The 13,911-nt window shown below is 32.7% G+C and overlaps 2 protein-coding genes and 1 pseudogene across 4 annotated transcripts; 1 reads left to right on the forward strand and 2 right to left on the reverse strand.

Moving 5' to 3' along the window:
* Positions 1-962: 962 nt before the first annotated feature.
* On the reverse strand, positions 963-3,158 carry LOC21387919 (probable plastid-lipid-associated protein 8, chloroplastic). Its single transcript, XM_010104543.2, has 4 exons — positions 2,897-3,158; positions 2,406-2,529; positions 1,933-2,112; positions 963-1,388 (listed from the first exon to the last, which is right to left on the reverse strand). Exons 1-4 carry the CDS (start codon positions 3,122-3,124, stop codon positions 1,198-1,200), a joined length of 723 nt encoding a protein of 240 aa, XP_010102845.1. The 5' UTR covers positions 3,125-3,158; the 3' UTR covers positions 963-1,197.
* A 940-nt stretch (positions 3,159-4,098) lies between these two features.
* LOC21387920 (pentatricopeptide repeat-containing protein At3g18970) lies at positions 4,099-7,057 on the forward strand. Of its 3 annotated transcripts, none has more exons than XM_024169763.1 (4): positions 4,099-4,204; positions 4,798-6,320; positions 6,485-6,629; positions 6,762-7,057. In XM_024169763.1, exons 2-3 carry the CDS (start codon positions 4,995-4,997, stop codon positions 6,500-6,502), a joined length of 1,344 nt encoding a protein of 447 aa, XP_024025531.1. In that variant the 5' UTR covers positions 4,099-4,204; positions 4,798-4,994; the 3' UTR covers positions 6,503-6,629; positions 6,762-7,057. The 3 variants fall into 3 exon arrangements, with proteins under 3 accessions (XP_024025531.1, XP_010102846.1, XP_024025532.1); XM_010104544.2 differs by having other exon boundaries at positions 4,798-4,863; positions 4,970-6,629; XM_024169764.1 differs by having other exon boundaries at positions 5,374-6,629.
* Positions 7,058-7,217: 160 nt separating this feature from the next.
* On the reverse strand, positions 7,218-11,154 carry LOC21387921 (annotated as a pseudogene).
* Between the last annotated feature and the right edge of the window lie 2,757 nt (positions 11,155-13,911).

Raw genomic sequence — 13,911 nt, forward strand, 5'->3', positions numbered from 1 at the left:
AGATAAAACTTGGACTAAATTCGAGTTCAAACTTAAATTTTATAAAAGAACATGAATTTGAATAAAGTTATAATTTAAATTTAATTTTTTTTTTACTTTCGTTGTAAAAGAACAACCCCGTAGATTTTGTCAACTTGTGATTAGCTGAGATTTTATTTCATTTGTGGTGCTTCCTTGTTGGCTTCGTTCGCTTCGTCGATTCGAGTTTTCAATTTGAACTGAGATGTAACATTTTTTAGAGCTTTTAACTATAACAAAAAAAGCTAGATGTGACATTTTCTGAGAGCTTTTAACTGTAAAAATTTAGAATTAAAAACTCGATCGATAAAATGAACGAAGTTTTTATTTCTCGTCAAATCTCTACCATAATTTGTCTTTCACATGAAAGTAAACAGTCAAAAGTAAACTTTCTTTCACATGAAAGTAAACAGTCAAAGGAAAACTTTCTCTCAAATTCTAATGTTCTTTTCACAATTTAAATCACGATTTAAATTTTTTATTATAGTGTTTTTTCTTATAAAAATTTAAATTTAACTTTTTTATTATAATATTTTTTCTCATATAAAATTCAATTTACAACTCAAATTTTAAAAAAATTAGTACAAAAAAAAAAAAAAAACTCTAAGTTCTAAAAGAACATGCCCTTGATTTTTACTTTTCATAATGATTTTGTCATGATTTTTACTTTTCATAATGATTTTGTCAGTATGATGAAATACCCTATTTGTAGGGCTATTTTGAATCTATGTAGGGCTTAGTATTTTGAATTGTCCTTTATTTATCGAGAGTCTGTTTAGTTCATATATTTAAATTAATAATTTTTAATTTTGACATATAAAATTTAAATTTTTATAACATAATTAAAATTATAGATTTAATTATATAAAATAAACGAGTCCTAAGTTAATGTATTTTCTATAGTATTTAACATTAAAAACATACACTATCTAGAAAGCTCTTTTTTCTCTTGCTCAATCCAGCAACCATGTGGAAATCACTTTTCCTTCTCAATGAGATTGTGTCAGCAAAAGACACGAGAGAAGAGATACACCATATGAATTAAATGGGAAAAAACTCATCAATGCCTATGGAGAGCACAAACTTGTCGATAATACTGCTTTCTACTACATTAACTGAAGAAAAGATATTTTTACATGGAGGTTGGTATTTTGGTTCCTTTGAACATTTCACACAGAATTAATTGCGCCTTTGGAAAACAAATAGAGAGCCTTTGGAGCCTTTTCCCAGCCTTATTTTGTCATCTATGTAGGTAATTCGGAGTTTCACTTCACTTTCGCCGCCATATCTGAGTTCCAATCCTCCAACCTTTAATTCTGGAGGCTCAAATATAACCTGTACCCATTCCTCATTCAGAGCCTTCAACTTCCCTGCTCAGGCAAATTATGATCATGACTTGATCAATCTAAAATTCAAACATTGCAAGTTTTCAACAAGGGATGACACAATATGACGAGGACACTGGTTGATGCGGCGAAACATGTTACGTATTGCCGCTGATGCTGATCAACACTAGCTTCAAACGTGTATCGACATTGTCAAAGAATAACGTAGGATACATTTGAATTGACCATGAACGCAATGAATTGAACCTTTGATGGATGAGTGAGAGAGCTATGGAGCAATGTCCCTTACCAATGGTGTGTAATTAGTTGATAATGTGAGGCATATGCATTCTAAACGTTAAAATTATTTTAAAACTAGCATGAACATCATCCTAGTTAGAACCTAGTTTTTTTTTTTTTTTTTTTTTTTTGAATGGAGAACCTAGTAGTTTCGGGGAAAGAAAAATGTGATATCAGTAAGAAACGCTCCAGGTTAAAACAGAAGCAGTAAGCAACCTTACAAGTCTTAAAAAAACAAGCCTCAACCTTCATTAACAATATAAACTCATAGAGAGATATGGTGACAAACCTTTCAAGGAGACCTCTCCATCCAAGAATCCAAATGCAGAGAAGGCCACTCTGTTTTTGACAATGTCAGGAGCCTCTATGGCCTGAATCATTTCATTTGTTTTAAGAAAAAGTCGCGCAAATGCGCTCCTGTAGCCTCCCCCGGGTGATGTTGGCCTTGAGCAGTATACCACATCCCAATCTGCAAAACCACTTTCGTAATGAGAAGAAAATCACATGGCCATTTTATACCACATTTTTTTGTATTTGGATGTCAATTCGTAAAAAAAAAAAATATATATATATATATATAATAGAGAACAATGGCTCATGCTCAGAGAATGCTGATCTAGGATTTAACCATGATCCTTCATATGAGATCTAGAGCCAAAGAAAAAAGTAACATGAAAGTCAAAAAATTTTATCCATCTCCCTACGTTAATTATGAGTTGTCAAAATTTATGGAAAGCTAGAAGTCTTTAATAGGAGTTTTACCTCCAAAAATAAGAGGGCATTTTACAGGCTCATTAACACAATACTTCTGCAATTCTTGAGCCACTTCAGCTACCTTTTGGTGCTCTTCCTTTTTCAACAGAACACCTCTATCACTTTCTGTCACCTGATCCAAAATCACTATTAAATTTCATGGTAGTAAAAAAAAAAATCAAAAAAAAAAAATCCGAGGATGAAACTGCAAAAATAGCACTACCAACTTTACTCAACGTATAAAAGGAAAGAAAAATAATAATTAAGCTGTGAAAGCAGAGATTTTTTTCTTATTTTTATTATTTTTTTATTTGCAAAATCCTCTTCTACTAAGAGATCAAAATCTAGAAAATTAACAATGTATACTCCAATTTTTTCATCTGGGCAATTATCAACATCAGTATATTCTGTCCCAGGACGATCATTTTGAACCTTGAAACCAAAAAAGCAAGAACAAGAACTAAAAATGAGGACTTAATATCAACAACAACACCCATTACCTTGGAAAGAATAGAAGCAACAAGATCATCAGGGCTACTCCGGACTGGAGGGTCGGAGACCGAAACCGAAGCCAAGACTCTGAATGACTTTTTCTGACGAGAATTAGAGCTTGATGAAACTGAAAAGACCAAATTATTCGTGGGTCTTGAGCGAAGATCAAAGATTTTTGTTCTTGAGCCTCTGAACCCGGAGGGCAGTATTGCCAAAGAAGAGGCTGAGGCAGCCATGGAAATGGTGAGACCGGGGAAGGGAGTGAAATGGATTTTGGAGTTGTCGAGTACAAGATCTTTTCTTGGTTTTATGCATCAGATATGATTTTGTTGGTTGTGCCACGTTGGCATGATAACCGATGTGGAGCCCACTTGTTCACTATGTATTGGTGTTTAGGATTCCACGTTGGCAGATTTTTTTTCCCCGCCTTATCTGATAGACTGACAGCTATCTTCTCTTTCGGGTACAATTTTCTCTGTCTTCTTAAAATTTTAGGCAATTGGCGCAAAAAAGTCTCTTAATTTTATTGGTATAACATTTTGGTATCAGTCTCTTTATATTTATTTTTTTGATAGTTTTATTCTCTCAGACTAAAATTAACTAGCGAATTCTAAAATTAAAAAGTACTAATCACATTTTTAATGCCTAATAACTAAAAATTTTACATAAATAATTACACTGCATACAAAATGATAATTTTTAACAGTAATAAAGAGAAAATCTCGCATATAACGTAATTGAACACGCGCTTATTATAGTTAATTTAATAATTCATTTGTTAATTTATCAAACTTTTAAAAAATAAGAGTTAGAGAATTAATAAGTTAAAATTGAAAAGTTTATGAATTAAAATGTCACTGTGCTCAAAATTGAGAAATTATTTGTGCCATTTACCTTGAAATTCAAGTCTAATTTCACCTTTCACCCAAAAATATTTTAATCTCATTTTAATCTCAAACTTTAAAACCTTATGAATTGCACCAAAACTTTTAAAAAATAAGAGTTAGAGAACTAATAAGTTAAAATTAAAAAGTTTAAGAACTAAAATGTCAGCTCAAAATTGAGAAACTATTTGTGCCATTTATCCTAAAATTCAAGTCTAATTTCACATTTCACCCCAAAAAATACTTTAATCCCATTTTAATCTCAAACTTTAAAACCTTATGAATTGCACCCTAATACAAATATGCCCACTTTCCCTACTCTCTAGTTCCCTCCCTTTTTCTCTTCCTCCCACTCCGACCTGATACAAACCTGTTCTTTGATCAGAAATGACGCTTTGCTTTATCGGGAAGATGGTCAAAAGCTTTTAACAGGTTAATTTCGACTTCCCTTATCACTTTCTTCGGTTTTTGTTTCATTAAAAATTGGAAAGGAAAGTAATTGTTTTTGTTGGTCGAACAACTCTTTTGTCGGACTCGACAATTTCTGCAACTTGGGAAAATTGGTACTTTTTCTTTTTCTTCTTTGTTCTAAGTCTGTTCTGTTTACTCGATAAATGATTACCTGAATTAAAACAAGGGGGAAATTGAATTCGAATCTAGAGAGTGGTGTAAAGAGAGGAAAAAAAATTGATGCTTTATTTGTTTGATGGTGTAAATTAATGATGCTAGTATTCAGGTCTTTGTTTCAATCTTTTCTGTTTTTTTTTTCTTTTATTGTTTGTATGATATGTATAAATATATATTTATATTTTAAATTTGTTTGGGGATTAGCCATAACTAGTCAGTCATAAATTTTGTGTCTCATGGTTGTTGACTTGGTTTCTTCAGAATTTCTTAAAGATAAGAAACAAATAGTGTTATTGGATTGCATTTTCTTTAGCAGCATGGGATTATACAAATCAGTTTTGATAATATATTTACTTTGACTCTTGACTATTCCTTACTATAAAAATTGGGGTGTACAGGGATTGTATTCCTCAGTTGCAATGTCCATGAAAGCAGAAAAATAAAGAAGAAAGCAAGTGAGAATGGTTGATAAATTATGAGTTTCATATGCTTCTTTTTTACTTCCAGTTCTTTAAGACACTCCGATGTCATTGACCCTCTCTGTTACGGCTCATGAGCCGTTTTTCTCAGACACGCTCCATCTCTGGACATCCACATGCTTTCTCTCCCAAGATTCAGAGCTATTGCACTTCTAGACCTCAAACTAAAATCGATTTGCCAGCTTAAACAAATCCACTCTCAGTTGATTGTCAATGGCCTTAACTCGCCCTCCCTCGTGGCCAAAGTAATCCAGCAATACTTCACCTCCTCAAATCCACATAACAACTACCATTATGCACATTTAGTCTTCAAGCACTTTGACAAGCCAAATGTTTTTCTCTTAAACACTTTGATAAGGTGTTCTCAACCTAAGGAAGCTATCCTTGTTTTTTCTAATTGGGTATCGAGGGGAAGCTTAGATTTTGATGATTTTACATACATTTTTGTTCTTGGTGCTTGTGCTCGATCACCTTCTGTGCCTTCAATATGGACAGGGAGCCAAATACATGCCCGGATAATGAGACATGGTATTGTGTCAAATATTATGGTACAAACTACTTTAATTCATTTTTATGCAAGCAACAAGGATATTGACTCAGCACGGAGGGTGTTTGATGAAATGTTAGTGAGGAACAGTGTCACTTGGAATGCAATGATCACAGGGTATTGTTCGCAAAAAGGAAGTGCTTGTGATGCGTTGCTTTTGTTTCGGGACATGCTAGATGATGTTTGTGGGGCAAAACCAACAGATACTACAATAGTATGCATTCTTTCTGCAGCCTCTCAGTTAGGCGTATTGGAAACAGGTGCTTGTGTTCATGGATATATGCAGAAGACAATTTGTGTTCCTGAGGATGATGTGTTTATTGGCACTGGTCTTGTTGACATGTACTCAAAATGTGGATGTCTTAATAGTGCTTTGGCCATTTTTACACGGATGAAGGAGAAGAATATCTTAACATGGACTGCTATGGCAACCGGCCTTGCCATTCATGGAAAGGGAAAAGAAGCATTGGTGCTCTTTGATGCAATGGGGGCTTATGGAATAAAACCCAATGCAGTGACTTTCACCAGTTTGCTTCTGGCTTGTTGTCATGCTGGGCTTGTTGAAGAAGGGCTACATTTGTTTCATAGCATGAGCAAGTTTAATGTTGTCCCTCAGATGCAACACTATAGCTGCATTGTCGACCTTCTTGGTCGGACTGGGCTCTTGAAAGAAGCTTATGAGTTTATAAAGGGAATGCCTGTTGAACCAGATGCTATTTTGTGGAGGAGTTTGCTAAGTGCGAGCAAAATCCACGGGGATGTCACAATGGGTGAAAAGGTTGGTAAGCTTCTCCTGCACAGACAACCGGAACCCTCTTTGGATGTGACCAGTGAAGACTATATAGCTTTGTCCAACATTTATGCTTCTGCAGGAAAGTGGGAGAATGTAGAGATGGTAAGAGAGGAGATGAAGGTCAAACGAATTGAAAATAAAGCTGGTTGTAGTTCACTTCAAACTATCTATAGTTAGCTTTTGGATGGACTCTAGTCTTTGCTAATCACGATGAATCGGACTACAGGATAGATGAAAGTATCTCTCAGTGTGTGTTTGTTTTTCAGACGATTAATGAAACTTGAGGACGTTGACAGTAACTGAAAATGACACTGCTGAAAGGACTTGCTGACGAGCAACAAACATATAGCTATGCTATGATTTGCTGTAAGGACTCGGGGATGTTAAAATGGTACAAGACAATATCACTTGGTAAGGACAAATCTAAGGTTCCATTATTTTGTCGTTCAGTTTCATATCTTTGCCTATGAGTTCTTTTTTATTCTTTCATTTATTTTCCATGTAATCTCACTTTGCTGATGGAGGTTTCTTCTTGTTTGGAAGGTGATAGATGGAAACACAGCATTTTCGGGTAACCAACCCGGGCCTTGAGCTTGAAATGATACTTTGAGGTTTATTCCTTGCTTGCGAAGAGGGTCAGCAAATCACACCAACGGATTCAAGGTTTATGACATCACTAAAGCGAGATCGAACTTGCTTATCTTGTTATGGTTACATCATCAGCTAATGTTTGTGTTTCAAAATGCAAATTTATTCTATTCAAGAGCTCATTCTGTTTTCAACAGCATTGTACTTGATTTCTTTGTGACATTACTCGTACTTTCATGAGATGCTCACCAAAAATTGTAGTAAAAAAAAAAAAAAAGGGCCTTATGGGGGAAGTCATTGAAGATCTTCCCGGGGGGGGGGGGCAAATACTGATTTTTACACATTCTCATAACACAAATATTTTACATGAAGTTAGTGTCTTGACTGTTCATGTATCATTTGACACAGATTTCAGTTGCGTCTTTGGAAAACAAAGAGAGATCCTCTGGACCCTTTTCCCAACCTGACATTTTCATCTATATATGTGATCTGCAGTTTCACCTCACTTTCACCACCATATCGAAATTCAAAAGGTCCAACCTTCAGTATTGGTGGCTCAAATATAACTTGGACCCATTCATCATCCAGAGCCTTTAACTTTCCTGTTCAGACAAATCCAAACTTGATCAATACAAATAATCATTTTGTTTGATTGGTGGATTCGTATTCTGATTCGAATCATGGTTTGTGATTCGCTACAGTATTTTCTCTCACAAAAAACACATAAATTGAGAATGGTTCTGAATTCATGAACCAAACGTCTATTAGTTGGCAGGACTTAAAAAAAATGTCCAATTTTTCCATGTAGTTTTCAACCATGATTCTGACTTTTATCAACTTTTGTTAAATTCTCATGCTTTTTATTTTTAGGAAGTTTATCTAATAAGATAAGAAAAAATTAACTATCGATAATTCTCCACTTTTCAGAAGTTAAATATGTATCATAAATTGTTTGTTATACATATTTTTTTAATCTGATGTAATTTTAATTATATTTAATGGTCAGAAATTGATACTACTAGTAAAGAGATTTACTGGTAAAAATCTTTTATTTTTAACCTAATATAATTTTGACATGATTTGCCAATGAAAATTTGTGCTTTACCTTTAGATATGTTTTCATATCCTGCCAAAAAATTTTCCAAAAAAAAAAAAGAAATTTTTAGAGGACGTTTGGTTGATGGATTCAGAATCATGATTCAGAATTATTCTCGATTTACGTGTACTTTTTGTGAAAGAAAATACTATAACGAGTCACGAATCATGATTCGAACCATGGCACGAATTTTTGAACCAAACGCATGATTAGAGATTGAGGAAAATTATGTGATAAAAAAAATGAACCTTACCGTTAGGACACAATTTTGAATCGTCTTATCACATCCAAATTCTATCAAATTCAAAAAAGTACCGCAATTTAACAAAATCAAATCAAATCTGATGGTTACTGGTAGGGTATTCTTTTCATACCCTACCATGAAATTCTCTTTAGAGCTATAAATGTTCAACAAAAGAAGCTTTGAAAATACAAACTCATACAAAGAAGTAGTAACAAACCTGTCAGAGAGACATCTCCATCAAGGAACCCAAACAAAGAAGGAGACGTTTCTGACAATGTCTGGAGCTTCTAAAGCCTGAATCATTTCCTTTGTTTTGAATAAAATCCGGCAAAATGCACTCCTGTAGCCACCCCCAGGTGAGGTTGGCACTGAACAGTACACCACATCCCGCTCTGGAAAATCACTTGATTATTAACTCATCATAACAAAAACACTAAAAGCAAGTTTAGTTTACGCATTTGAAATCATGATTATGAATCTGTTACAGTATTTTTTTCTCATTTATCTCACAAAATTTAAATTCAAAATCAAAATCACTGATTTAAACGCGTGAACTAAACTAGTCATAAAAGAGTTAGTTTGAAGCATACCATTGTTTATAGGCATAAAGACATGCTTTGAACCTAAAATGAGCAGAATTTAGTAGGAATTTACCTCCAAATATAAGAGGGCATTTCACAGGCTCACTAACACAGAACTTCTGCGCCTCTTGAGTCACTTCAGCTACCTTTTGGTGTTCTTCCTTTTTAAGCAAAACACCTCTATCCGTTTCTGTCACCTAATCCGGTGTAACAATCAGATTTCATCGTACTCAGAAAAATGTAACTCAAAATCAAAGAATGATACTTTTCTCTAAGCCTCTTTGGTTTATATTCATCTTAGTCTGGAAAGTAACACTAATGTGTTTAGTATGGTGGAAAAGAGAGAAAAAAAAATTTGAGGAAGGATTTTGGAGAGAAAAATGAAATTTTAAATTATTTAATAGAGAGAAAATGATGAACGAAGGAAAATGAAAATTTATGGGGTCTACTAATTTTGGAAAGAAAAGAGGAGTGAAAAAAATAAAAAAAACAAATGAAGTGTAAAATAATAATTTTAATATTCACCTTTCATCATATTTTTATTTGTATTTAGGTACTATTGTAAAATGTTTTGGATTTAACATTTTCTTTTCATTTTTTTTCTCTTTTATTAAACAATATGAGAAAAAATTCTAATTCTATCATTTTACTTTCTTCACTCACTTAAGTATTTTAGTTCTCTTTTTTTTTTCTCTTTTTCTTTCCGTCCTATGAAACATAACACCTAAGAAACTGACAAAGTACAAACAAGAAAGTAATAAAAGTTGAGGCGCATGTATTCATTTTCCCTTAAAAATCCTAGGAATAGAAGAATAATGCTACACGGATAAACAAAATTATCAGCAGTTCAGTCGACACCACTAAATTAGCAAGAGTTCACAGACTTAATTGTCAAAATTAAAAAGTTTGGGACCAACTTATCACTTGTTAAAAATTCCGGACACAAATGGAGGTAATTACCAAAATACCAACAACAATTCTTACATTATTGCAAAAGTCTTGTTTCAGTTCTTAAATTTGCTAAAATGGTTTCGCAAATCTGTTTCAATATTCTCTTCAGTTAAATTTAAGAGAAAATGGTCATTTGATACAATGATTTAGTTACATGTTGATCCTCAAATTTCACACGAGTCTCATTTTAGTCCCTTGTTAAAGACTGTTATGAGAAAGTGGTAAAACAAATAAATAAACAAAGCCAAAACCTTTTTAGTTTGTTATAAATTTAAGCATTGTTCATTTCACCGATTTGAATTTTTAATTTTAATTTTGTTGTAGTTAAAAACCCTCATAGAAAGTTACATTTAACTTTTTTACTACAATTAAAAATTTTCACGTAAAATTACATTTCAGTTTAAATTAAAAATTCAAATCGATAAACCAAACCGGGGCCTTACAAACTATGGCCGTGTTTAAAATTGATATCGTTTTTATTTTTTACGTTTTTTTGAGAAAAAAAAAATGAAAATGTTTTCAAAATGGTGTTTGGCATAATAAAGATAAAAAGTATAAATGAAAATGATTTTTTAATTTAGTGTAAAATAAGAGAGAAATGAAAAACGACTTTTAATCATTTTTTATTTTTTATTTTTATTTTCTCTTATCTCGAGCAAAGAGAGAAAGATAGGCATTAATGAGTTTTTTTACACTGAAAACAATCTATTGATAAAACTACCAAACGCTTTTTAAAAATGATTTATGTCAGAGATTGAAAACATTTTCATTTCCATTTTTATATAAAAAATAAAATAATTTTGAAACGAGTTCCAAACGCGCTCTACAACTCTTGATTTTTAAATTCAAGGAATAAAAGGAGACTTGTCCAATAATGAAAACAAAATTCCTTTCTCTGAATTTTGAATGATTGAACGTGGATGACGAACTAAGTTTGTGACGTTTGGTAAGGGAATTCGTACTCTGATTCGAATCATGGTTCATACTTCGCTACAGTGTTTTTTCTCACAAAAAATACACGTAAATAAAAAATGATTCTAATATCATGATTATAATCCATGAACCAAACGTGAATGCGTTTGGAGTGGGGATCCGTGTTATGGTTCGGATTAAGATTCGTAACTCGCTATAATATTTTTTCTTAAAAAAAAACACATAAACTGATATAGTTCTGAAATATGATTTTAAATACATTAACTAAATGTCTTTTAAAAACAAAAAAGTTAACAAAATCCATTTTATTTTTACCTTGTAAAGAATAGACGGGATGAGATTATCGGGACCTATTCGGCGTTCAATATTAGGAACCGAAACCGAAGTCAAAACTCTCAAGTTTCTACGCTGGCTACGAAAATTATGCGAGTGAGATGAGATTGAAAAGACCAAGTTTGTGGGTTTCGAGCCATGAAAATGAAAACCAATCAACTTTGGTCTAGATGATGGCGGTAGTGCTAAAGAGGAAGCTGAGGCGGCCATGGAAATGTGGCGTTTGGATTCTCAGAAAAGCGGGATTCGGTAAAATTAGTGGATTTTGTGCTCACGAGTAATCAGATAATCGGTCGGTTCATGCCCTTGCATTTACGTTAATCGAGGTGGACCCGCTTGGTGTTCTCTATTGGGTGTTTTTGATCCACGTTGGCAGATTTTATTCCCCTCCTCATCTTACGTGAGGATTAATAATTTTGTCTATTGTGTATTTACCATATGAAGCATTTTGTGTCAGGTATGAAAAAGTACCTAGTAGTGAGACCATCCTTATTATTTCTTATAAATTGAATTATATTGAGATAAATATGATAATTTAATAAAAAAAATTTAGACATATGTATGACACGGCATGTAAATGTTATTAAGAGTAATAATTTAAGTGTGTCGTGGTAGCACAATTTGAATCGGATAAGAAATAGGTGAATTTTTTTTTAATAAAAAATGGAGGTGAGGAATTTAAACTCTTATAAGATGTGGTGAAGTCACGTGTAAAATGATTGCTAGTCTATGTCTAACGATCACAAAAAATAGAAAGATTTTAGTGAAGCTTAATCATATTTATTCGTATATCACCAATTAAGTGTCGAAGTTTACCTCTTCAACGGTTCTTGCCCAGCCTAGCTCTCTTATTAACATACAAAAGGCCCGTACGACGGTACGAGGCTTCGGTGAGTCAAATTCCGACCAAGACTTACTGGTGATCAATCAATTTCGAGTGGGGATTGAGCCACCACACGCTGAACTTCTGGTGCCAACGAACAACGTTTTTAATTTACAAAGGTTATAGAATGAAGGACACATTTGTACTATCAAAAGTTAAAGGTAATTGGGTATCCTACTTAGCTAAGCCTTGTATAAATTAACCTTGCCATAATGGCCGTGTTTAGAATTGATTCTGTTTTTTTTTACGTTTTTTGAGAAAAAAAAATAAATATATTTTTAAAACGGCTTTTGGCGTAATACAGACAAAAAGCAAAAATGAAAATGATTTTTTGGTTCAGTGTAAAATGAGAAAAATGAAAAATAACTTTTAGTCGTTTTTTATTTTGTATTTTCGTTTTCTCATCTCTTCAGAGAGAGAAAGAGAGACATTAATGAGGTTTTTTACACTTAAAAAGTAATATCTTGATAAAATTACCAAACGCATTTTCAAATTTAATTTCTGTCTGAGATTGAAAATGTTTTCATTTTCATTTTTGTACAAAAAATAAAATCATTTTAAAACAAATTATAAACGCGCCCAGTGTCTTTTAAATCCTTGTGCCCATTATCTCATTGCAACAATTCTTGCTAAGAAGAATGCTCTTATTGCAGCAATTCCACTCAGAAAGTAATTGTTTACCTCCTACAATACGTCCTTAGATAATGCTCAAGGCAGGAGCAACTATTAATTTATCCAATAACCACATTCGCTGAATAGAAATATTACCCATTTAGTTCATGGATTAAAATTATTTTCAATTTACGTATATTTTGTGTGTGAAAAAATACTGCAGCGAATCATGAATCATAATTCGAATCAAGAAACGAATCATCCAACCAAACGGACTAAAAGCCCACAAAAAAAAAAGTTGTATGCAGACAATGAATACTATTTTGCAAAGAATTAGCGTTAAGTTTGAAACTTAAAAATACATTAATTGAAATCTTCATTATAATGCAGTATCTTTACTTTTTTGGCTTGAAATTATTAATGCACCATCTTGTACTACTTCAACCTCCAGCCGGAAGCATTGTTTCTAACAGCAATGAACACCATTCATAGAATAAAATTTTAAATTTCAATTTCAATTATATGTCTTCCCATGCATTTCTCACAGTATCGTTGTCGTTATTATTATTTTTGTTGTTGAATGGTTATAGTATCCAAATTGCTGCTTACCAAAAAATAAAAACAAGTTTATTATTATGCCGGCACCACATAAACATTATTAGTTTAAGACTCTGATTTGAGTTTAAAATTTGAATTTTATTACAGTATAAAACTCTAAAAAATAATCATATTTAATTTTTTTATTACAATAAAAAAATTTCATATAAAACTACGTCTCAACTCAAATTAACGAATTAAACGGCCCTAAAACGACGACAATAATACAAGAAGTATATACATGGGGCCACTTTTACGTTTCCGAAGATCCCAACGGTTGAAAATGAAATTAACAACAAAAGTGTTGATTAGCGACTAATCAGTAGTAAGCAATATTACGTGGGAATATCTCCACAACTCTCTGCGAGACGAGAGAGAGAGAAAAAAAATTTGCGAAATTTCCATATCGAGAAACAGAGTAAACCACGAACTCGGAATTGTTGATTTACAGATCTCAGATTCCTCTTCCTCCTCTCTGATCATCATCATCATCAGGTGCTTAATCCTCTCTCTCTCTCTCTCTCTTTTTATTTTTTTCTCTTCTTGTTCTTGTTCTTGTTCTTCTCATTCTTATTGCGTAATCAATGTATTAACCTCTTTCTTTTCCTGAAAAATTTTCCTTTCTTTCTGTCTGAGCATTAACATTTCAACTAACGCGGAGTTTTTCTCATGGTATATTCTTATGCAATATATAATATTATTGTCCGGCTAATTCCATACAGTATATTATTCTCATTCAGTATTGTAAAACAGAATGAGGGTCCTATTTTAAAAAAAATAAATAAATAAATAAAGAATGAGAATCATAAATGTCGTAGAATAGAATGATGGTAGGGATCAGACGTCTCTGAGTAAAGTAGTACAGGTGAGTGGAA

Source organism: Morus notabilis, unplaced genomic scaffold, assembly GCF_000414095.1.
Source record: "Morus notabilis unplaced genomic scaffold, ASM41409v2 Scaffold1421, whole genome shotgun sequence".
Lineage (NCBI taxonomy): Eukaryota > Viridiplantae > Streptophyta > Magnoliopsida > Rosales > Moraceae > Morus > Morus notabilis.